The 23,054-nt window shown below is 55.7% G+C and overlaps 8 protein-coding genes across 8 annotated transcripts; 3 read left to right on the top strand and 5 right to left on the bottom strand.

Annotated features, from left to right (window-relative positions):
* Positions 1-289: 289 nt before the first annotated feature.
* J7T54_000160 (uncharacterized protein) lies at positions 290-1,183 on the top strand (the record flags this gene model as incomplete). Its single annotated transcript, XM_051507416.1, has 1 exon — positions 290-1,183. One exon carries the CDS (start codon positions 290-292, stop codon positions 1,181-1,183), a length of 894 nt encoding a protein of 297 aa, XP_051361376.1.
* Positions 1,184-2,259: 1,076 nt separating this feature from the next.
* On the bottom strand, positions 2,260-3,318 carry J7T54_000161 (SWIRM domain-containing protein-like protein; the record flags this gene model as incomplete). The annotated part of the gene is made up of 1 exon (XM_051507417.1): positions 2,260-3,318. One exon carries the CDS (start codon positions 3,316-3,318, stop codon positions 2,260-2,262), a length of 1,059 nt encoding a protein of 352 aa, XP_051361377.1.
* A 6,027-nt stretch (positions 3,319-9,345) lies between these two features.
* On the bottom strand, positions 9,346-10,845 carry J7T54_000162 (uncharacterized protein; the record flags this gene model as incomplete). The annotated part of the gene is made up of 1 exon (XM_051507419.1): positions 9,346-10,845. The coding sequence occupies one exon, from the start codon at positions 10,843-10,845 to the stop codon at positions 9,346-9,348; it is 1,500 nt and encodes a 499-aa protein (XP_051361378.1).
* Positions 10,846-11,400: 555 nt separating this feature from the next.
* Positions 11,401-12,438, bottom strand: J7T54_000163 (uncharacterized protein; the record flags this gene model as incomplete). The annotated part of the gene is made up of 2 exons (XM_051507420.1): positions 11,401-12,179; positions 12,228-12,438. The coding sequence occupies 2 exons, from the start codon at positions 12,436-12,438 to the stop codon at positions 11,401-11,403; spliced, it is 990 nt and encodes a 329-aa protein (XP_051361379.1).
* Positions 12,439-12,681: 243 nt separating this feature from the next.
* Positions 12,682-13,183, top strand: J7T54_000164 (uncharacterized protein; the record flags this gene model as incomplete). The annotated part of the gene is made up of 2 exons (XM_051507421.1): positions 12,682-12,690; positions 12,743-13,183. The coding sequence occupies 2 exons, from the start codon at positions 12,682-12,684 to the stop codon at positions 13,181-13,183; spliced, it is 450 nt and encodes a 149-aa protein (XP_051361380.1).
* Positions 13,184-13,222: 39 nt separating this feature from the next.
* J7T54_000165 (putative transcriptional regulatory protein-like protein) lies at positions 13,223-15,375 on the bottom strand (the record flags this gene model as incomplete). Its single annotated transcript, XM_051507422.1, has 4 exons — positions 13,223-14,069; positions 14,118-14,452; positions 14,509-15,244; positions 15,362-15,375. 4 exons carry the CDS (start codon positions 15,373-15,375, stop codon positions 13,223-13,225), a joined length of 1,932 nt encoding a protein of 643 aa, XP_051361381.1.
* A 1,189-nt stretch (positions 15,376-16,564) lies between these two features.
* J7T54_000166 (Leptomycin B resistance protein-like protein) lies at positions 16,565-20,508 on the top strand (the record flags this gene model as incomplete). Its single annotated transcript, XM_051507423.1, has 3 exons — positions 16,565-16,714; positions 16,787-16,974; positions 17,031-20,508. The coding sequence occupies 3 exons, from the start codon at positions 16,565-16,567 to the stop codon at positions 20,506-20,508; spliced, it is 3,816 nt and encodes a 1,271-aa protein (XP_051361382.1).
* A 135-nt stretch (positions 20,509-20,643) lies between these two features.
* J7T54_000167 (Zuotin-like protein) lies at positions 20,644-21,951 on the bottom strand (the record flags this gene model as incomplete). The annotated part of the gene is made up of 1 exon (XM_051507424.1): positions 20,644-21,951. The coding sequence occupies one exon, from the start codon at positions 21,949-21,951 to the stop codon at positions 20,644-20,646; it is 1,308 nt and encodes a 435-aa protein (XP_051361383.1).
* Positions 21,952-23,054: the final 1,103 nt, after the last annotated feature.

Genomic DNA, 23,054 nt, shown 5'->3' on the forward strand with positions numbered 1-23,054 from the left:
AGACACACATCATGTCATTCCTACCCGTTTTGCAAAGGCACAAAGACGTGCGACCCCTCTTCTATGATCTAACACGGCAGGCTCGAATACAAGCTTGCCATCCGATAAAACTCACCGTGCTGCCACCATGCTCTCACGACGTTTCCTCCTCACTGCCACCCGCCATACTAGCAAATTTACTCGAGCATCTACTGCCCCGATCCTGACAAGTGTATCAATTGCACGGCCACACGCTACTCCCTGCACACAACCCATTCCTTCGCACGCTTTCTCGTCTACGCCCGCCAACATGTCGTCTCAAGACAAGAAGGACAACAGCATCTTCACCCGTGACAACCTGTTCAACCTCCATGGCAAGGTTGCACTCGTGACAGGCGGCGGCTCCGGCATTGGCCTGATGGCCACCCAAGCCCTCGCCGGCAACGGCGCCAAGGTCTACATTACGGGCCGCACCCAGGAGAAGCTCGACAACGTCGCCGAGACGTACGGCAAGAACATTGCCGGCGAGATCATTCCCATTGTCGGCGACGTCGGCACCAAGCAGGGCGTTCAGAAGCTGTACGAGGACTTTTCCCAAAAGGAAAAGTGCCTCTGCATCCTCGTCAACAACGCCGGCATCTCGAGCGCCTCGTTCCAGACCGAGGCCAAGGACGCCGCTGAGATGCGCACAAACCTCTTCGACCCCGAGAGCGCCACCTTTGACGACTGGAACAGCACCTACAACACAAACGTCACCGGTGTCTACTTTACCGCCACCGCCTTTTTGCCTCTGCTCGAGAAGAGCACCCAGACCCACAAGGGCTGGTCGTCCACCATTATCAACATCACCTCCATCTCCGGCATGATCAAGGGCGCCCAGCACCACTTTGCCTACAACGCCTCCAAGGGCGCCGCCATTCACGTCTCGCGCATGCTGGCCTCTGAGGTCGTCTCCAACGGCCTCAAGATCCGCATCAACAGCCTGGCGCCTGGCGTCTTCCCCTCGGAGATGACCGCAAAAGACAGCGACGAGGACCAGAAGAGTCACATCCCGGCTGAAAAGTACGCCGAGAAGGTGCCTGCGCGCCGCCCCGGCCGCGACGAGGACATGGCCCAGACTGTGCTCTTCTTTGCTGCGAATCAGTACCTCAACGGGCAGAACGTGGCTGTCGATGGAGGATACACTCTCGCTGCTGGTTTGTAAGATCATGGATGGACTATGTAGCGTTTCAATCAAGTAAAATGAATTCAATTGGATCGTCAGGATTGCAAGCAATGGTGTCATGGTTCTAGAGTGCAACTAATATACCCAGAGACTTATTACTACAGTAGTCCATTAATACTTATTACCGGGTAACCTGTCCTACCCATGATTGTGGCTGAAGCACTCGGCATCATCAGCCCCGTCATTAATAAAAGCCTCCTCACCGTCCCACCCCGTGCCCGCGCTCACCGCACACCCCGCTCCCGCCGCTGCAAGAACTGCATCGGCACAGAATGCACTCCCCCCTGGACCCTCGCTAGCTATCGAGGGACCCTGGGCCGATCACCGTAGGGCTGAAAGCGGGCCGCAGATGTGTGATCGGGTCGCTTTCCTCTTTTTCCCTCCCGCAGCATTCCTCCGCCTTGGAGGATGGTTCGCCTGGCTGGGTAGGCTTGGCCTTGATTGTGTGCGCACTGCGGGCGCAGTCGCGAACCTCGTCAAGATCTATCAAGCACAACGGGCCGCACAGAGAGCTCAGTCGTGGAAAATGAGAAATAGCTGTAAAGAAAAAACCTTGTCCAACTGTGAGTGGGACGCGCTCAGTCATCTTCAGCTATCTAGGCTACCTGACATAGTAATCCAAACTGGACATACAGGCCATTTACCCGTCCACAAACTCATCTCCTGAGCCCCCAAGAAAAACCAGGACAAAACGCCTCTCATGCCCGTCCTACACAAATCGTGCGAACCTCGAGTGAAAATGAATAAAACGCCGTTGTCAAGGTGTGGAATAGAGTGGAGTTCAATGGGCTGTTCTGCACTCCGGGTATCGTTGAAGAAGAAGATCCCTTCCTTATGCTGATTGTTGTATGATGCCGTATCGTGTGTGTATGTGCTCGTGACCATGTCGGAAATGCAAAACCGCTCGCTGATGCGCAAAGATACTGATAACCATGAAAGGCAAAAGAAAGACAGAGAAAATGAGTAGTGCATGTTGAAGTGCGCCATAGGTAGTCGTAAGGTCATGTTTGTTTGTCCATCCATCCAAAGTTGTGATGGAATGCCAGTGGTATCCGTTAGGGTTTACCGAGATGTTTGTCCATCCAGTGCTCCTCTAGCCAGCCGACCTTATCGAATGCCTGCCAAAGCTTCGAGGCTTTGTTCACGTCAATCTTGCACGCCTGCTGCGCATCTGTCTTGCGGAACTCCTTGGGCTGCTTGATGCAGGCCAGACGCCGCTCAAAGATGCGGCGCTTGCTGGTGAGATAGGTCGCGCAGTCTAGTCGCAGATTGCTTGCGAGAGCCAGCTCAGCGGGATGCAAGAGGTGGGCGTGGGGATCGGCGGACAGGTCAAGGGGCTGGCCCTTCCATTCCACCTTGAGCGCGTTGCCGCCCGATAGGGTCTCCCACGGATCTGGACAAAGGTCGGGTATCGACTCGAAATCCTTGTCCTCGCGGTTCGGCGCGACTGTTCTGCGCGAAGGCTCGGGCGTGGCGCTAGCGCGCGAAGTTGATCGCTTGCTGGGGCCGGGGCTTGTGCGGGTGGGGCCACCAGCTGTCCGGATCGCACGTGGGCCTGCCGATGGCTTGGTGACCCTGTCTGCTCGTGGTCCCCGCGCAGCCCTAGGCGGTACCGTCGTGTTGTTGTTGATCGGGGGCCTCGCTGGCATGATGCTGGGGTAGCGCTGGGCAATGAGGCTATTGTCGTGCCTGACCTGCGCCAGGTTCTTCAGAAGCCAATTACGTGGGTTCTCACGGTAGCGATCCATAATCTTAGACCGGAAAGATAGCGTGAGCAGGTAGTCGTGATCGCTGGGCCCACTGAGATCTGATTCCAAAGGATGCTCTCGTCGGTGTTGCTCAATAGCCTGGCGATGGGTATGCTCCAGATCGTACATGAAATTCTGAGAACGTCGCAGCACTTGAGGCGGAGGACGCATCGAGTCTGCACGAGGAGGTGACCTTGGGGGATCGAGTGTTCTGTGTACTGGCGAGTGTGGAGGCGACATGGGTAGCGGTTGAGACGAAGATTTGACGTTCGCGGGGGCGAAAAGAGGGCCCATTGTGTTCTGTCCTTCCTGGGGGAAATTGTCCATCACCTGGTCGGGCGGTGACATGAGCGTGTTGAGATCCATTTTGCCCTGTGTTTGTGTGGCTTTGCCTGGTGATGCGGCAGCTGCGTTTGCAGCTGCAAATGGTGGCGTTTGCGCGTATGATTGGGATGCCATATTGTCGCCGTACGACGCCAGAGACGCAACAAAAGGGTAAGGCTGAATTGTGGCACGAGTATGTGAGGAAGAAGAAATGGTCGGGGCAGAGGTAGAGGTAGGTTGTGAAGAAGAAGAAAAAGAAGATGGTCGTCTCGTAGGCGGCAGCATAGTGCCTTGTGATCCCTTTGGAGCAGGCATTGGTGACGGTTTGTCAGCCATGGTGTGGATGATTCCAGGCGGTGATGACTGGTGTGTCATATGCGCTGGCACGGGTGGCGACAATGCCTGTCGGGGTTCGGGATTAAAAGAAATGGTACTTCCAAACTCGATCTTCTCCAAAATGCAATTGCGATTGTGCTTGGGTGCAGTGACGAGCTCAGGCTCGGTTGTGCAAAACTGCGGCAAGCTGCGACGGAATATGACAGAAGATGAGGGAAGCAACTGGATGACCTAGGGGGCGAAGCAAGAAATCCAAAGCCATTCACTTCCAAATCATTCACCAATTGACGAATGGTCGATGAGTCCAGATGAATGACGGACTGATTATCCCGTTGTCAGTCAATGAGCCAACGCGATTCGTCAATGGGAGTACCGGAAGCTATTGTCCCTGGGTGAAAGGCTGTGAGTGGTGGTGTAGTTGCTCTGTTCCCAGCTAACCCGGCTTGGTGCGAGTCTAGCCGTGTGGTTGACGTTAGGCAGACGTACGTGTGTGATTCTGTGGCGCAGGCGCTGCTGTGGCGAATAATGGTCGACTCAACCAGATTGCACTCTTTGGTGGGTGTTCTGAACTTATAGAAATTCTGGGCAGCGGTAAATCGTTGTTGATTCCAGAATCCGGCGGCCAGCAGTTCCGTTATTGGCGGGTGCCTCCAGGGCCAGGCTGCCGATGACTCTTTCACTACGGTAACCACGAGTGAGCACAGGCTGAGGCGTACGGTGGCGCGGTGACTGGTTCTCTTGTTGTACCTCCAGGCAGCAGAGGCTGACGAGTATTTGATCGCTGACTTGGAAAGTGCAATCAATTGGGACACGACGTAGGCAGCTGGAAAGCAGAAGGTCCTTGTCTTTTCATGAGGCGACGGACGAATAGGTGCGCTTGTGAACCCCTCTCACGGATGGAGGTTGTTCTCCAGTAAACCAGGGCTTTACCGACAAGTCGTACCCACACAGATGACGGGCGTGCTAGGAAGTGCGGTGTTGAAGAAGACGACAGAGGGGAGAGGAGATGATGGGCAATGGCCGTTGATATGTGTGCGTCCGGCGGTCAGGGCGAAGCGCAGACATGGGCGTGCGCGCAGCGCCAGTGTTGCCGAATGAGTATCTGTTCTGGGGGTGGCCCCGGCCCTGCGGAGTTCAGTCACGTCTGCCGCAAGATAGGCCACGGACACATCAGTTCGGGGGATTCCAGATGACCCGAATGTGTTGGCGAGGCGGGCGAATGACTGGAGTGTAAGGCTGCCTTGTGATGATACCGTGAGAACATGGAGGCGATGATGAGGCAGAAACGAGGAAAGAACATGCACCATAGATCTTGTTAATTTTATTTATTCCATTTGACTCTGCAGTGAACATCTCAACACTTTAAGCTTTAAGGTAAGAGCGAAGGGTTTTGATCCCTTGTTTGCTGCTCGCAGGAAAGAAGAATGTCACCTTACATATGCTGGATGTACCTTTACAGAGTCTGATAGAGGCACCCCCCCCCTCTGCTCACGAGGGTCACAGCATGCGCTTTCTGTCCGGGGCGCCAAAATAGAACCACCACAGCGCTCTTCACCCCTGAAACTCAATGCGCCTGCCACTAGCGACAGCTGAACTACTAATAACATGAACACCTGCCACCTACACACTCTCATCAACCCCCATTCTCGATAATCAAATTAGGGCACTCGGGTCCCGTGATATAGTCAGATGGTTCTGTTTATCAATTGGGTTCTCGTCGCCCCCAATTGGCCTGCTTTATCAGATGCATTGGCTCTCTACACGTATGGCGCTATCCACGGCTCCAGTCCTCATACAAAGATCTTAGGCTTTGACTCATTGAAACAGTACACGACTGGGCCTGCCGCATGGGCGTGCCAATGGCTGGGGCTTTCATTGACGACGCATTAGTGGTCAATGGCTGGGGCTGCATGAACAATCGATGAAACGCTGCCCGAAGGGCCGTCCACCTGGCTCTGGACACGGCTGGAACCTGGGTACCTGACATAAGGGCCTCACGATCCTGGACGCTGCAGCATCGCGAGGAAACGTCGTCTGTACTGCCACGTACGCAATACTTCAGGATGCGCTGGTTATGGCGATGTTTGTTCGGGTACGGGAAGAGGAGGAGATGCTCCAGATGTAGTCTCGACGCGCCCATTGCCGACACCCCTCTTCGATATTGTTTGCGGCTTTCGTCCAGGCGGAGGCCTGTGACCACCAGTCCGCACGTATCGATTATGGTTGTCAACAATTCCCACCGCGTCTGGCGCCTAGGTAACAAACATGCTGATCCCCTTGCGTTGCCCCTCTCGGGCTACACAGCACCGTGGGGTGAGGGAGCCTCACGACAAAGTAGGGGACAAGTCCACGGCCATGTTCCGAGTCTGCCCACCAGTTGCCCTGGAGATCGTCAAGCCTCCCGAGGTTCAATTTATTCCGGGAAAATTGTACGCTCAAGCAGGACATGCTCAACTACGTACTTTCGAACATCAATGCTCTTTTCTGGTAAGAATTAAGTCCTACTTGTAACTTGCGACGCCGGTTGAGGGGGGAGAGCATTGCGCTGAAAAAGGAGGGGCTTTCACCCTCACATTGAGGACTCGTACACACACCTCTTTTTTCATCCCACGCCCACGAGCGCGCGACTGGCACGCTTCAGTCCTATCCTATCGATGCCCGAAACGCTCATCGCGCTGATGCCCAATCGGAAGACATAGAAATGTGCCCGGGTCTCAGTCGGGACCAGTTTACCAACAGGCAAGCGCAGCAACAGCCAGGAGATGACCTCAGCGCTTCGCTCGGGCTCGTTTGTCGAAAGACACGCACGCAGACATTCGGGACACTCAGATATGATGGCACGGAAGAGCGCGCGCGCCGGAGATAGTGGCACGGAGAGGCCACCACCGTGGATTGACCATCCAATGCGACGCATGACACTCCTTTGTCCGTCCCGTTCTTGGTCAGCCCCTTCTGCCTGGGAACGCCTCTGCGTCGCGAAGAGGGGTTCTAGGCGCGTGCGTGTGAGTCACAGGGTCCCCCCTCAATGGGCTTGGCCCCATCTCCTTGACCGACCCGATGCAGCCAATGATGAGCGGGCTGTGGGCACGTCAGACAGGGGTTTGTAGTGTCAATGACGGAGGGAGATATGACACTTGGATTCGCGCCTCCTCGCGAGGTGGCCGTCAACTTCTTGGTATTGTCGAGCTTGCAAGTCAATGCAGTAGTCTAGATGGGTACGGAGGCAATTGGCGAGTCTCGTCGGCTGAGATCTTGTGACTGGATCAGAATTGCTCACGCAGACGAGGCAAGTCGCACATTGGCGTGTCTTGGACGCCGGCGGGATTGGGTGTGGAGCCCTCCCGCACCGTCTATCCGTCAGCCACTGGAGGATCAGTGAATCCACCATCCGAGATGCACAGAGATGCACTGAAATGCACACTGAGATGTCAAATGTGTACGCAGCCAGGGTAAGCAGCCGTCAAATGTAACCACCGAATAAAGTCCGCGACTACGTAGCTGGAAGGGGTTTGTGAAAGACGGTCTCGAGAGAGACTGTGACTTATTTCTGTCAGGGCTGTGGCTTATCGGGTCACACGTGTCGCTCCAGGATGCGACGGTGTGATAGCGTCATCTGCCGCCATGCGCGGTCATATGACAATGGTTTTGAGACATCAGCGCCATGTTCGCCACCATGGACTACCTACCACCTTTGGGGGTTCTTCACGGAAATGCATCTTGAGAATGTGCGCAACTTGCCGGAGACGTCTCATTGTCACGATAAGACTCCAGGAGGACCAGAATACATTGTCACATGCACGATCGCGAGATTCTGTAGCGACCCCGCGGTTGGACTGCCTTATCGGTACTCCGTAAGGGACGTGCCGTTGTAAGCCGTTGGCAACCGTGGGACTGAGTTGTAGACCGCTCACGCATCGTTGACGTGTGCAAACATTATGCTCAAAGTAATAAAGGCACGCATGGCTCAATATCATTGTGAGCGTCATCTAAGCTGTCAATTGTGGAGGCTATTTACAGCCAGGCCATATATTGCTTCAGTCGAAATGCCGATCCCATAGTTGGACGGACTGAGGCTGTTACTTTGGTAGCCTTGTCTTGGGTAGTAGTCGCGGTGAATTGGTGTAAGATGAATGGCTAGTGTAGCAAATCGCTTCGGCGCGGCACAGAGTCAAACCTATATCTGAAAGGTTTTCTTTCATTTCGATACAAGTAGATTGAGCTGGTAGATGCATCGCTAAAAGTAGAAAACACTTGAACCCGGGCTGTTCTTCCTCCTTCCACTTGATGATCATGTTTCACATGGATGCGTGACACGATTAGGGCACTCGACAGCTGTTGGATTGGTTTTACTCATTTATGGCCGATAAGGTTCGCATCGCGGGAAGAATAACAGAAAATGCAGTGTCTACATGGAGCGAACATTCCATATCATTTGGTGATCTTGTCATTTCCGCATTGTCTGTGCCAATTGGCAGCATAAGACATAGGTCGACTCTCTGCCTCACTTCGGTGCCTCCGGGTGTCCAGGTGTCAACGGTCAACCCGAGATCACAGACCCTGAAATACCCAATGGAAAGTCCACTCCCACATTACCAGACTGAGCGCGGTAGCAGTGCCACGTGTGTTCACACAAATCCTCCGACTCAATTGCCCCGAATAGCGCTTGACCATTCCGAGCCAAAGGGTCGAGTGGCAAGCTCGCACTTGAAGTCCATGTCCCTTGCTGGGCAAAATGGTATGTCTCCCAGCAGGACATTTGCTCAGCGGACATTGGGTGAGGTGAAAAACGTCCCTGTTCTCGGATAAAAAAACCCAATACCGGATTTCAGTCTCTCATTGAATGTTTCATCCTGTCATTCCCGCTCCGGCCGTCCTCTTGGGTCTCAACTGGTTCTGGAGAGGGAGTAGCAGCCGGATAGTACCAGTTGCTATCAACCTTGTGCTATCCACCGCGACGAATGCACTAGGTTATCTTGCTAGGCTTCGGAAAGGAACACGCAGAGCGTAGAGTTTCAGACGCAGTGCAGGCACCATCACTGACCACCTGAAGTCAGAAAGTCGGTATATGGCCGAGTCCGATGTATGCTTTCCCAGCAAAACTAATAGTGGTGATCAACTGTCGGCGCTGGAAACTCCTCGGAACGCTGAGCCGTGGCCTGGGTGGCCAGGATGTCTTCTGCCTTAAGCCTTGAATAAACAGCGTAGCCTGTCCGCCCTGGATTGATATGCCACTCTGAGCATCGCGGAACTCCAAAAGCTCAGAGAGCCCGGCCAAACGAGGTCTATCAAGCGATGACTCAAGGGGCTAAGTCGTCTCCAATTCATCGGTAGCGAAGAATGGTCTGGAGCCCATGGCCATCCATTACCAAGCAGCCCATCGCATCTGGCGAGAGGCCACTTGGATATTGGCATGTGCTTTCTTCGCGAGAGGACCCTGTCAACGCCAGTGCGTCAGGAATAGGGCCGATGAGGCCAGATTCAAAACCTTTGGCTACTCGTGGAGATTCACACTGGCCGCGCACCTGCGGTCGTGGCTAGCTTCTACCCGAGGATCCCCTGCACATTGATGTTTACCAGCGGTCCGGAGTCTGTCGTTGTTCTCGTAGGGCATGTTTGAGTTTCAGGGCCACGTCCCTCTCCCTGTTTGTACCCCTACTTGTCTTCCATGTACCTCCCCAAGTGCCGTGTTGGTTTGGATGTTATGTCGACCCCCTTCCGCGGACGGAGATGACCTCATCTGAAGTCGTAGACCATGAGGCTTTCGCGTCCATCGCTCTGCTCCTTCAGCACAATCACCATCTCCTCGTCAAAGCCGACCTTGTTCTTCATCTCCTGGTCCAGCACTCCGACTGAACCTGTTGCTGCTTCTTTATCCGGCAATCGTGGGCGGACCTCAATGCTGCGGCCACCCAGCCGGCCCTCCAGCTCCCAGACCCTAATCTCGTCGCCTTTGGCACTGACGCTCACAGCCTTGCCCCGGGGGGTGATTTCGGCGTCGGATATGCCGGAGGTGTGTCCCCATAGCCGGATGCCCGGGCTGATTGTGAGCTTTGCGGCTGTTGCGGTGCACAGATGCAACAAGAGCGTGTTGTCCGGCAAGGTTGCCAGGAGGTAAGGGTGGCTATAGCACAGGCCCCCGGGCCTGCCTGCTATCCCGCTTGGCGGACTGTGCCCAACCCTGGAGTGGACAACTTCGGGTAGGATATGCCCTGGCCTAGACATGATATCCAGATCCTGAACCCCAATGGCCCAACCGTCAATGGACTCGATCGTATATGCAATCGATGCCACCACTGACACCCCGACGCGCCGCATGGACAAAGCCGTTGGCGATCGGACCGTCTGCGACCTCAGTGACCGCAGTAGGTGAGGCTGGTGGCGCTTTAAATGGTCGAGCGTGTACAGAAAGATCTGTCCCTTTCCCGACGCTGCCAGGATGAAAGGATGGCAATATGCCGCCCCTTCTATCCCGCAGCATTTCTTGTCCGTCGTCCGACACTTGAGTACAAGGCAGTTTCGTTCCAGGTCCGTCCTCCACACACCCAATGTACCATCACCAAAACCCACGGCGATGCCGACTTCCCCCTCCGACAATGCCTCCTCGTCCACAGCCAGACACATTGGTCGTGCATCGTTGCCTAGTTTCGTTCGTGCAACCGGTAGACGTGTTCGCAGATCCCATATAATTAGCCCAGACGCCGCATCCGCTGTGATGGCCAGACCCTCGACAACCTTGACTAGCGTCTTCCCTGTATTCGGCTGCTGGTGAAGCTCAAGTTCGTCCACTTCGCAGCGCCCCCGTGCCCAATTATGCAGTAACTTGTACGCACTCTTCCAGTCCACGTTCTCCTGCTCTTTGCCCCCGCTCTTCTTTCTCGGACTCGTCGATACCGTCGTAACAGCTGTCGGACTTTTGCGAAAGCCAGGAATCAAGTGCGCGCGTGGGAGGATGAAGCGTCGATAGTAGTGTCCCCGCCATAAGTGCGCATCGCTCGTGACGCGGTGGAAGAGCTTGGAGACCGGCGCGATGGAAATGAGTGTCGATTCGGGGAGGTTGGAGAGTATTCTGACGAGGAGTTCGGCCGGGAGCCGCGAAATCAAATCATGCAAAGGCGGCTCGTAGTAGGGACGGGCGCGTTTTCGCTGCTGCTGCTGCTGCGTGGAGCTGGCTGTGGCACCGGGAGCGCTGCTGGGTTCATGGCTTGAGCTAGAGCGACGACGTTTAAGATGCATCGCACTGGGTTGGCGGGCGTTGCGGTCGCAGTAGTTGGACGGCCGTTGCCCGCTTTGAAAGTGCGTCAGAGAGGTGGTGAAGAAAAGAGCAGCACATAAAAAAGAAGTGGCGGATATGGGTTTGTCATGAACCACATCCAAGGTTTGCGGTAAGGCTAGCGATGGGAGGTATTAGGACCGCCACCCTTTCTGCATGCCCGTTTTATCGCGAGCCATCAACCCCTTGCTTTACCGACATTACAGCATGCCTGGTCTTGACGTTTCCTTTGCATTTGATACACCACCTTGCTTCATTTCTAGCGTGATACACCAAACTGTGCCCTACACCTATTGCTCGAGTGGAAGTTTCGCAGGCGCTCCTAGTTAAGGCTGGCTGGGAAATGCCATTATCTTGCACAAGGTCACCCCAACAGTCGACCAAAGCTGGTATGAGACAGGCCAGCGTTCCTTGCATGAAAATTTACAGGATTAGATTCTGCCCTGCACCTCGTATATACAAGACGTAATCCATAGGCGACACCCTGAAGCCATCACAATGCATGGGTATTCCACAGCTCACACACCGATCCTCATGAACATGCCATCGTACAGTTTCCCAATCCAACCATCGCTGGCGCCCGCTCTGGCAACAACACCCAGGCCCCCGACAGCCCAGAGGCCAGCTACAAGCGCCGCCACGCCTTGCACAGCGAGCCACTTGCGCCGCCTCTCCTTGCGGGTCTTCTTGTCTACAACAGCCGACGCCTCTATTCCATTCCGCCTCTGTAACCAACCCCGGGTGGAGGGTGCGAGATTCAGCCACTTGGCCGAGCCCCAGACAATGTGGCCCGCGCTCAAGCCGATCAGGCCGGCGTAGCCAATACCTGATATCCAGGGACTTCTGGCAAAACCATGTGCGACGTACGCGAGTCCAATATTTGAGCTGTCGCCCTCCACGGCCAGCGGCAGGATGCGGTTCACAAGCACGTGCGCCGAGTAGAAGAAGCTCAAGGCGTACCCTGATAATGAGATGTAGCTCATCTCTGGCCAGGGGCTCATGCGTTTCCTGTGGCTTCCCACGGCCCAGAAGCCTGGGGTTGTCGTCCCGTATCGTTGCACGTTCTGCGATCTGCGTACCAGACGCAATGCTATGCCGGAACCGATGTGTAGGATCGCAGGTAGGGCGACAAGGAGCGGCTCCGTGATTGCGGTCTGGTAGATTTCGCGCGTCATGAGGAGGTATGTCTCCGAGGCGTCGGCGGACCCTGTTATCGCTGGGAGAATCGAGACATTTGTAATATGGAGGGCAAAGAAGGTGTTCATCGCATACGACGAGTACTTTTGTACGCGTGTCACTGTTCTTGTCAGTCGCTGTGAACTGGGCGCCCAGAAGGAAGACGTACGGTAGTAGATGGAGCCACGTCCTGAGCCACTAAGGCCAGGGGCTGAAGCTGAGCCTTTCGAGGGTAGTGAGGCGCTCGAGCTCTCTAGGTCTTCAGAGGATTCATCTTCAAGCAGTGGAACTGGGCGCTCGACTTCGGGGGAATCTATGGGCGATGGGTCGAGCTGTAATAGCGACACATTGGTCGACAGCGAGTCGCGTCGGTCGGACATGGCGTCAATGTACGCTGTAGCTGTCTGAGCTACCCTTGCGTACTGAGGAGGATCCCAGTGGGACATGAAGGGGAGAATGTCGGTGTTGAGTCCGGTCGTCACCGGGCGATTGGTGACGTCTCCAAATGCTGGTCCGGGGTAATCCAGGTACCGTGCACCATGTTGGCCCGAGCAGCCAACCACGATACCCCAATTTGATGTCCCCGAGCTTCAGAGCTTCACTCCACCATCAACATCAGCGCCATGCCACCTGTAAGCCGCCACGGAATTCTTCCATTGTGCAAGGCTAACTTCAATGACACAGCGACACCAGACTCTGCCAGCGGCCGCAACGTCGTCGGCGCGCGAAGCGCGACAGGCGTTCCACTGCAGTCTCTGCAACAAAGGCTACTCGCGCATGAACGACTACGAAGCCCACCTCTCGAGCTATGACCACTCCCACAAGCAGCGACTGAAGGACATGAAGGCCATGGTGCGTGATCCCGCCGCCGTCGAAAGAGCGAGGAAGGCCGAGGCAAAGGCGGACGGCATGGTCAAGGTGGTGCCGGCCACCGAGGGGACGGTAAAGAAAGGCGGGTTCAAGAAGAGTGGTTTCAAGAGCGCCTTTACGAAGATAGAGGGAACTCCCGAGGTCCCCAAGGTGGTGGTGGATAATCGGCCATCACTGGTTAACGCCGAGCCGTTGGAGAGCGATACGGAAGATGAAGGCTACGAGGTCTACGATCCGCGATACCCGACAGACTGAACATGGAGGGTGGTTCCCAAGACTCCGATAAACGACATTCTACATCTGCTGGTCGCCAGGCGCCATGTGTTCGGACGGCATGTAGCCCAGCGTATTCATCTGCGACAGATCCTCCTCCATCAGGCCAAACATGTTTCGATTCCCGGAGAACCAATCCGCCATTTGGGTCTGCTGTCCACCCATCACAGATGTCTGCATCATGGGGGTGCCCGTGGAGGGGTGGGACGCCGCCATATTCTGGTCTAGCCCTGGCATGAAGCCCAGCTGCGAGAGGTACATGTCGAGCTCGTCTCCAATGGGGACCATGGTCTGGTCCTCCTGCTGTTGCGACTTGGCGTCGACGTAGACCATGGCCACGTCGCGGTAGACCTGGAAGACGCGATAGAGCTTCTCGACCTGCTCCGAGGCGTCCCGAAGACGATTGATTGAGTCGACGAACTGCTGGAGAAGGTCAAGATCGTGGCTCGACAATGATTCGATGACGTGGCAGAAGAGCACGAAGAAGGGCGCAAAGGGTGTCAGCATCAGGTTCCAGTGTACGTATATGCTCTTCACATAAGCTCCGTGCGTCAGCAATCCCATGCCTGTCTGATGCGCCGTGATGCACTTGCGCGCTGTCTCGAGGCACTCATTGTTGAAGCGACTCGGCGACCCCGGCGGGGCAGGGATGGCGCGATACACCATGGTGAGCAAGGAGAGGAACTGGATCTCGTCGCCTATGATGAAGATGTCGACGAGCTTCGAGGTGTTGATGGCCCGGAGATATGTGATTGTCTCGTCGCGTGACTTTTGCACTTCTTCCCAGAGTCCACGACAATCCACTGCCAGCGACTGTGCACGATGGGATAGCTCTTCTCTGGATTCTTTGAGCGCAGCGGGCGAATATCTGTCCGTTGTCAGCAGCGCATACTTAGGCAGTCTCGACCAAACGCACAAGTCTTCAAACGTCTTGCCCTGGAACTTGGAGACTGTGAGCCACAGTTGGGGGGCATCACTTTTTTCAAGATGCTTGAAGCCCTCATAGCTGGCCCCTTCCGGAATGCTGATATCATAGTCCTTCATGACACTCGCCCTCCCAAGCCGGAGCGAGAGAGCCTTGTCCCAGGTGTACACTTGCCAAAAGACAATGGCCTTGACCTGGGCGACCTTGGGCGGGTCGTTGGCGAGCACCTCGGCACGATGGAACCCACCGGCCTGGCAGAGCAGGGCAGCCATGCAGTTGAGGTGCCAGGCTACGCTGGGGCGACACACGTCAATTGCGTATTGGGCCTACAGTTACTTTGCATCAGACAAGAGCGAGGGCCAACGACGACTGTCAGACTTACCCCGATCACCAGCGCTTGCACGTTTTCAACCTTGGCACTCTGGAACAAAGGCAGGTTTGCCAGGAACGTCTCCTGGTTTGCTTGCGCGACGAGCCCATACTCGTGGTACATGTCCCTCTTGGCCACATCGTCGGCTAGCGAGTACTCCTCCATGAACAGGTTGTACAGACCCGAGTTGACAATCGCCCACATTGCTGGGCTGACGTCGTCCGTGGGGAAATAGACATTGCGACAGAGGTTCGAGAAGTCGCGTATCCCGACGATGCTACAGGTCAAGGAGAAGAGAGACGGTGCCGAGTGCTTTGCTGATTTCAGAAGACCGACGACCACATCAAGAGGCGGCAGGGGAAGCTTCACGACGCCTCCCGGTGGAAGCGACTTTTGGAGGGGGAACCGCGGGCCATGACTGATGCTCTTCCCCTTTTGCACCTCGACAAGCTGCCGAAGGTTGTTCAGGGCGGCGTTGACGTTGGGGTTCACCTCACGCAGGGATGTGCGCTGCACGGCATGTTCAATGAACTCGGTCGCAAAAGCTGTCTGCGAGGCAAAGCCCGCATCGCCACCGACGGAGTCATCGTCGGAGGATTCTTCGAAGTTGTCCTGAGAGGACGCTGTGGGGTGCGACGATGGGGTCGACGCGTGATGGGTGACGGAGCTGCTGCCCGAGGACGAGATGTTCTTGAGCAGGCTCTCGATGGTCCCTAGCCGGGACTCAATCTGATCAATCTTTCTCTCACTATGATTCCCATGTCAACAGAGTGCAGATGAGGGGGTGTGCCGGGTGGTGGAGGTGCGTACTACTGCGACGAGATGAGGACTCGTTGTCTCGGCTCCTTTGGTCGCTGTCCCTGACCTGTCGATGTACATGGGCGTTTGGCGGTGCGACAGTTTGCGCACGGATAGTCCTTGTCACAACGGATCTTGCAAGAGTCACTATCATCAGCTCTCGTGTCTTGGACAATGGTAACTAGCCGTCCTGCAAGACGCACGTACCTTTCGCATCCGGCATTGATCACACTGCACGCGTTAGTACGGTCTCTCTCAGCATCTACAAGCACGAGCCCATGACTGGCACAAGTCGTCCCTGTACTAGGGCAAAGACACCAGAACGCATGCACCTACCGCTCGTCGATTGGGGTCGTCGGCGCCCGCGGACAAGGAAGCACCATCACGTCCCCCTCCAAGGGCTCCTCCGCCAGCAGCGTCCGGAGCACTCATTCGGAATATGCAGTAGGGCTGTTTGTCAGTTAAAGTGCAGTACACATGCCGCGTTCCTAAGGATCCGCAACCAAGCCCGAATCTAGCGATCAGACAGACGCCAGTGGAGGCGCACAAAGTCGGGTACTGACTGCGTATCCACGGGATGCCGTAGGACTTGAAACAGGTCCCCCTTGCCGCGAGAGTCGAAAGGCGAATGATATCTCTTTTCTACCTGACGAGACAAATGTCGCTTGCCGGTTCAAACAGGCTCTGCGCCACCTCTCAATGCTCAACTCGAGGCGGCTGTGCTTGCTCCGGCGTTCACTCAACTCTCACCACGCGGCTACCGGCATGAGGGGCACGGTTCAAGGTTGGCTTGCGTAATCGTCGCCAAGGCTGGTTGAGGAGCCTTTATCAGGCCGCGTCTTTTGCTGTAGGCAGCTTTGTGATGATGTGCGTGTGAGCAGTGCGTGCATCCTACGTTTCTTCTATCCTAGCCGTCGCTGAACTCGCGGACGCCCGCGGACACCGAGCCGTTAAAAAGGGTCAAAGCTAGCCTCGACTGGGGGGTGGAGTGTGGGGTCAATGACCTCGACGCTCGCTTTCGAACCAGTGAAAACCATGTCCTTCACGGCGGCATAAGCTTTGAAGCATCTCGATTTGGCCTAGCGCAACCAGGCGGAGCTTGATTGCGATCGGATTTGGTAAATTGTGTCTTACGTGCATCTTAAGCGAAGGAGTCCAGGCTGTGTCGGTTGACGACTTTGATCCTCGCGCCGTTGATTAAAGAGGCCATTTCGATCCAGGTACCACATTGCTCCCTTTACGTTGCCATGCAATCCCACGCTTTGACGAGATGAGCGAAAAGGAGAGAAACGAGGCCTCTGGACCTCTAGCACTGTCGACCACAGCTCTCGCCTCGCCAGAGGACAAGGCGCCTGGTCCTGCGAGCGAGCCAGCGCAGGAAGAAGTGAAGGCTAGTGATTCGAGCTTCAAGTTCTTTCTGGTAAGTGGCGCCCACGAGGAGGGACTGGAGGGTCAAAACCGCCGGTCACACATTGACAGCATGGGTTATTAGCGTGTCTTCACCTACAACGACGCTCGAGGATGGATCCTGAACATCATTGCCGTCTTTTCTATGATTCTTTCGGGCACAGTCCTACCACTGATGGACGTCATCTTTGGGAAGTTCATCAATGTCTTCAACGACTTTGCCACGGGCCAGCTGTCGCCTAGTGGCTATCGTAGTGAGGTCGACAAGCACAGGTGTGTTGCCCCTTGTCACATCTTATTCCGCAGAGACAAACTAATTACGAGAGCAGCCTCTACTTTATCTACCTCTTCATCGGAAAATTCGTCTCTACCTACATCTGGACCTTCTTGATCAACCTCACCGCTATACGGACGACAAAGGAACTGCGCATCGCCTTCGTCACGTCCCTCCTCCGTCAAGAGGTGCCCTTCTTTGACTCACCGAGCTCTTCCGTCTCAGGGCAGGTAACCACAAATGGCAACCTCATCAACAATGGCATCTCTGAGAAGCTTGGCCTCACCATTCAAGCAATCTCGCAGTTCGTCGCCGCGTTCGTGGTGGCCTTTGCCGTGCAGTGGAAGCTCACCTTCATCATCATCGCCATTGTCCCTGTCAATATTGTCGTCACAATCATTTGTGTCATCTGGGACACAGGCGTGGAGTATCGGATGTTTGACATCTACGGCAAGTCAGGCTCCCTTGCCGAGGAAGCATTTGGCACAATCCGCACAGCCCATGCCTTTTGGGCGTTTCCCAAGCTCACACGTCGGTTCAACGCCATCCTCGAAGAAGCGGCTCAGGTCGGTGCCGTCAAGTCCCTCATCTATGCCATCCTCTTCCCAGTTGAGTTCTTTTGCATCTTCGCGGGCTATGCCCTCGCCTTCTGGCAGGGCATGAGGATGTACTCCGAGGGCGAAATCACCCAACCGGGCACCGTCGTCACCGTCATCTTCGCCGTGCTGGTCGCGGCCCAGGCGTTGACACAGATCGCGCCACAGACAATCGCCATTTCGAAAGCTACCGCCGCAGCCTCTGATATCTTTGCCATCATCGACCGGAAATCAAACATTGACTCACTTTCGCCCGAGGGTGCCACCATTGATGGGTTCGAGGGTGACATCAAGCTACGGGATGTCAAGTTTGCGTATCCCACCCGCAAGGATGTACCTGTGTTGCATGGTCTGGATCTAGATATACCCGCTGACAAGACCACTGCTCTAGTTGGCGCTAGTGGTTCCGGGAAGAGCACCATCTTCGGCCTGCTGGAGCGATGGTACACGCCTTCTGCAGGGAGCATTACACTCGATCGACAAGAAATCAAGGACCTCAATCTGCAGTGGCTGCGGACGAACATCCGGTTGGTACAGCAAGAGCCCACCCTCTTCAGTGGGACAATCTACCAGAACATCGTCGACGGCTTGACTGGCACGCCCCTTTCCACAATCCCAGACGAAGACAAACGTGCCCGCGTAGAGAACGCTTGCAAGTCCGCGTTTGCCCACGACTTCATCTCCGATCTGCCCCAGGGTTACGACACAGTGATTGGCGAGCGCGGGGCCTCCTTGTCAGGGGGCCAGAAGCAGCGCATCGTGATTGCAAGAAGCATCATATCCGACCCCAAGGTCTTGCTGCTGGACGAAGCCACGAGTGCTCTGGACCCCAAGGCCGAGAAGATTGTACAGCTGGCGTTGAACAATGTCGCAAAGGGGCGGACCATGGTCGTCATTGCGCACCGCCTGAGCACGATCAGAGACGCGGACAATATCATTGTCATGGCAAAGGGTGAAGTGATCGAGCAGGGCAGCCACGACAGTCTGATTGCTCAAAACGGAGTATATGCGCGTCTCGTCAAGGCGCAGGACCTGGGCTCTCGTACCCTCGAGGAAGGCTCAGGACCCGAGGTGGATGCTCATGGAGATGACCTGGACAGACCTTTGACGACCGTCTCAACAAGCGCCAGCGCAGGCGGGCCTCTCGAAATCAAAGATGAAGAATCATACTCCCTCTTCCACGGCCTCTGGTTGATTCTCGCCGAGAACCCCATGCTCTGGTGGGCGTTCTTCGTCGTGGCCATTGCCTGTATCGCTGGTGGCGTGACGTATCCCGCCCTCGCCGTCCTCTTCGCCAAGACCATGGAGGCCTTTGAGACCATTGACGTGTCCAAAGCCAACTTTTTCAGCCTCATGTTTTTTGTGGTCGCGTGCGGGAACTTTGTGGCCTATGCGGTGGCAGGATGGGTGTCCAACGTCGTTGCGCAGCATGTCATGACGCGGTATCGGGGTGAGCTCTTCAACGACACCCTGCGCCAGGATATGCTGTTCTTTGACCAGCCGGAGCACTCGACGGGCGCGCTGGTGTCGAGACTGTCCGCGGAGCCGACGAGCTTGACAGAGCTTGTGTCCATGAATCTGGCGCTTCTCTTAGTCAACGTTGCGAACCTGCTGGCAAGCTCGATTCTCGCCATTGTCTACGGATGGAAACTGGGACTTGTGCTTGCCCTAGGCGCGTTGCCGGTTCTCGTGGCCTCGGGGTATGTCAGGATCCGGCTCGAGTTCGCGTTCGACGACGAGACGGCGAAACGTTTCTCGCGGTCCAGTGGACTCGCGTCCGAGGCTGTCCTCGCTATCCGGACTGTGTCGTCACTGGCACTCGAGTCCGCCATCATCTCCAGGTACCGATCGGCTTTAGAGGGTATCGCCGCCAAGTCCATCGGAGGGTTGGGATGGCGCATGCTGTTCTACTCCCTGAGTCAGAGTATTTCTTTCCTGGTGATGGCGCTCGGTTTCTGGTATGGTGGCCGCCTCGTGAGCACGGGCGAGTACTCGACGGGGACCTTCTACACCGTGTTTATTGCCGTCGTCTTTTCGGGTGAGTCGGCTGCCCTCTTTTTCCAGTGGACCACCAGTATCACCAAGGCACGCACGGCCATGAACTATATCTTCGCCATGAGACGCAACCGTCTCCTTCACGATGCTCCGGTCGATGACGACGGGCAGGAAGATGAGAAGAACGCAAAGGGAACGCACGTGGAGGTGAGAGACGTCGGGTTTGCATACCCGTTGAGACCCAAGGTGCAAGTGCTCCGAGACATTTCCGTAGACATTGAGAGCTCGAAAATGGTCGCTTTTGTCGGCGCGAGTGGCTGCGGCAAGTCCACCATGATTGCCCTTTTTCAGCGATTCTACGACCCGACCGCAGGCGTGATATCGAGTGACAAGGACGACATCAAGACTCTTGACCGACGCTTCTATCGAAAGGACGTTGCGCTCGTGCAGCAAGAACCCGTACTCTACCAAGGGTCCATACGGGAGAATGTCGCGCTCGGCATCGAAGACCGGGAACCAACAGATGACGAGGTGATCGATGCCTGTCGACAATCGAATGTCTGGGATTTCATTTCTAGTCTGCCAGATGGCCTTGGTACCCCATGCGGCCACCAAGGGCTGTCCCTCTCTGGCGGCCAGCGACAACGTGTCGCCATCGCCAGAGCATTGATCCGCCAGCCACGCCTGCTCCTCCTCGACGAGGCGACTTCGGCGCTCGATACGGAGTCTGAGAAAATCGTCAAAGAGGCTCTCGATCGCGCTGCGGAGGGACGAACCACGGTGGCCGTGGCGCATCGGCTGAGCACCATTCGCGACGCGGATCTCATCGTCGTTTTCGAGCGCGGGAGGGTGGTGCAGGCGGGAACGCATGAGGAGCTGATTGCTAACAAAGGCATTTACTGGGAAATGGTGCTCGGGCAGTCTTTGGATCGGGAGGCTTAATGGTAGATTTAATTACTTGCGCATTGCATGCATAAGGGCACCGAAAGCATCGTCACTCCATACTCATACTGTTTTTTTATCTATGTATCCCCTCGCCAACTATCTGCGTCGTGTTTTCATCATGAAGTAGAACACTTAAGCAAGAGTCTTAGCGTCACCCTCCTTGAGCTTGCCAGCCTCGACGAGCCTCTTGACCTCGTCGCTCCAGACACTCTTGATCTCACCCGAGACCTTGAGACCGTTGAGCTTGTTGGCAAGCGCCGCAATCTCATCGGGGTCAATCTTGGCCTGCACGAGGTCGACGTCGTTGAGCACGGCATCAACCTGGGCGGCGCTTGCGTCGCCCTCGGCAAAGTAGTTGGCATCCTTGACACTGCCCTTGAGAACACGCTTGTTTTTCTTGACGGCATTCTTGGCCGCCTCCTTGGCCTTCTTGGACGACTCGCGCTCAGCCTTGGCCTTCTCCTCTGCTTCAGCCTTCGCCTTCTCCTCGGCCTCCTTTTTGGCCTTGGCGTCCTCAATAGCCTTCTTCTCGGCCGCCTCACGGTCCGCCTTCTTCTTGTTCTTGGCGGCGTTAGCTTCTTGTCGGAATCTCTTGATGCGCTCATCGCCGGCGGAGGCGTCGTCGAGCAGCTTGCGCAGACGCATGTTGTCCTCGGCCTTCTTCTTCTTCCTGGCGTTGGCGTTCTTGCGCTCGACGTGGCGCTTCTGGTCGCGGTTCTCATTGTCATCGGGGACGTCCTCGTCGAGGTACTCAAAGGTGCGCCACGAGTCAAAGTTGTACCAGAAGTTGTAAAAGTCTTCGACGTGCTCCTTGGAGGCGTTCTCGTCGCCAAACGTGGGGACGGGGTGCTCCTTGCTAAAGCGCGCCTCGGCCTTGAAGAACTTGCTCCACGCCTTGTAAAAGTCCTTGCCGGAGAGCTTCTTGGTCGGGGGGTCGACGTCGGCCTCCTCGTCGACCGAGTCGTACTGCCTCCTCTTGACAGGGTCGAGCAGGACCTCGGTGGCCTTCTGGATGCACTTGAAGAACTGGTCGTCCTCGGTAGAGCCCTGGGCGGCCTTCTTGTCGGGGTGGTGCTTCAAGACCTTCTTGCGGTGAGCCTTCTTAATCTGGTCCTCGCTGGCCTTCCAGCGGTACTTGCTGAGGCCGAGGATCTTGTAGTGGTCCTGGGTCTTCCAGTCCTTGGCCTCGCGCTGGAGGTCCATGGGATCCTCAGGCTCGGAGATCTCGCCATCGTCGACATCTTCGGTCTTGCGGGCCTTCTCTTGGGCCTGGATGCGGTCGTCCTCAGAGAAGGTACGCTTGTGGCGGGCACGGCGGGCGTGGGCGAGGAAGTGAGGGCCAACGGGCTCAATGGTGCGCTCAGAAGCGGAGGACAAAGCGTTGAGACGCTTGAAGTCCTTGTCCGCGGACCAGTCTGCGGGGAGGAGAGGGAGAGCCATCGTGACGGTTGATGATGGTGATAGATATGAAGACAGGGCCTGGGCTCGAAGGTAGAGCCTGAGGCTTTTGGAATATTTTTTTAGGTGGGGGTGGGGGTTGAGGCTGCACGGTGTATTACCACATCGACACTGTGTCTAGCCTTGTTGGGCCGATGTCACTAACACGACATGGAGGCTTGAAGTGAAACTCAACTTGATCCCTCGACTTATCCAAGCCAATTGTCGCGAAATATTGACGGCTGTTTCTTCCTACGCATCATGGAGTACTTCCAGCAGAAAGCCCAGTCACTTCTCCATCGCTTCGCCGCTGCCGAGATAGACCTCGTGGAATGGGACCAGAATGCCCTTTGTCGGTTAGGATGTCCTCTCACCACCGGTCTGGTAAGTTCTCCCTAGACCCTCTATCAATTTGTTCTCTGACAAACCCAGGACTCTTCCTTCCTGGTGCCAGATCAACAACTTCCCCTTGTTCGGAGTATCGCCTTGGAAGAGGGCTGCAAGCCAGCTGACGACCTCCATGTATGTCCTGGATTGACCTGCGAGTACTCTGACTGTGCACTACGATTCATCATGGGCGACATATCTACATATCAGACTCGTTACGGGAGGCTGGTTGTCTTACCTATTTCGTGGGCACATGTCAGTCTAGACGAGTTAAAGCGCGACAGTCTTCCCAGTCTTCGACCTTCATCGCCACCAACACCAGTATGGACCGTTCCTCTCTCGACTTTATGAGCGCGGCTCTGGTGCGAATAGCATCAGAGACTACACGCCACAGCCAACTACGAAAACAGACCATTCGAGACTTGGCAGGCTTGGTGGCTTATGCATTGTTCGACTGCTCCTATGAGGGTGACTATGAGGAAAGCATTCCCAATGATGTTCCCCTGTCGGAAAATGAAAAGGCGGAGCTGGAGCGTGCACGTGAAGTCATTGAGTTTTGGAGAATGCGACCAGGAGAAGAATGGATCGCGAGTTCTCTGGTAGATGTCGTGACAAAGGGGGTGCCATATAAGTCTCTCCCTGCCAAAGAAGACCGCCAGCCCGCTGGAAAGGAACTTGAATGCGCGGAGTCAACTATAACAGTAGTTTACAATAGAATA

This window comes from Emericellopsis cladophorae, assembly GCF_022114955.1.
Source record: "Emericellopsis cladophorae strain MUM 19.33 chromosome Unknown NODE_31_length_266811_cov_117_018179, whole genome shotgun sequence".
NCBI lineage: Eukaryota > Fungi > Ascomycota > Sordariomycetes > Hypocreales > Bionectriaceae > Emericellopsis > Emericellopsis cladophorae.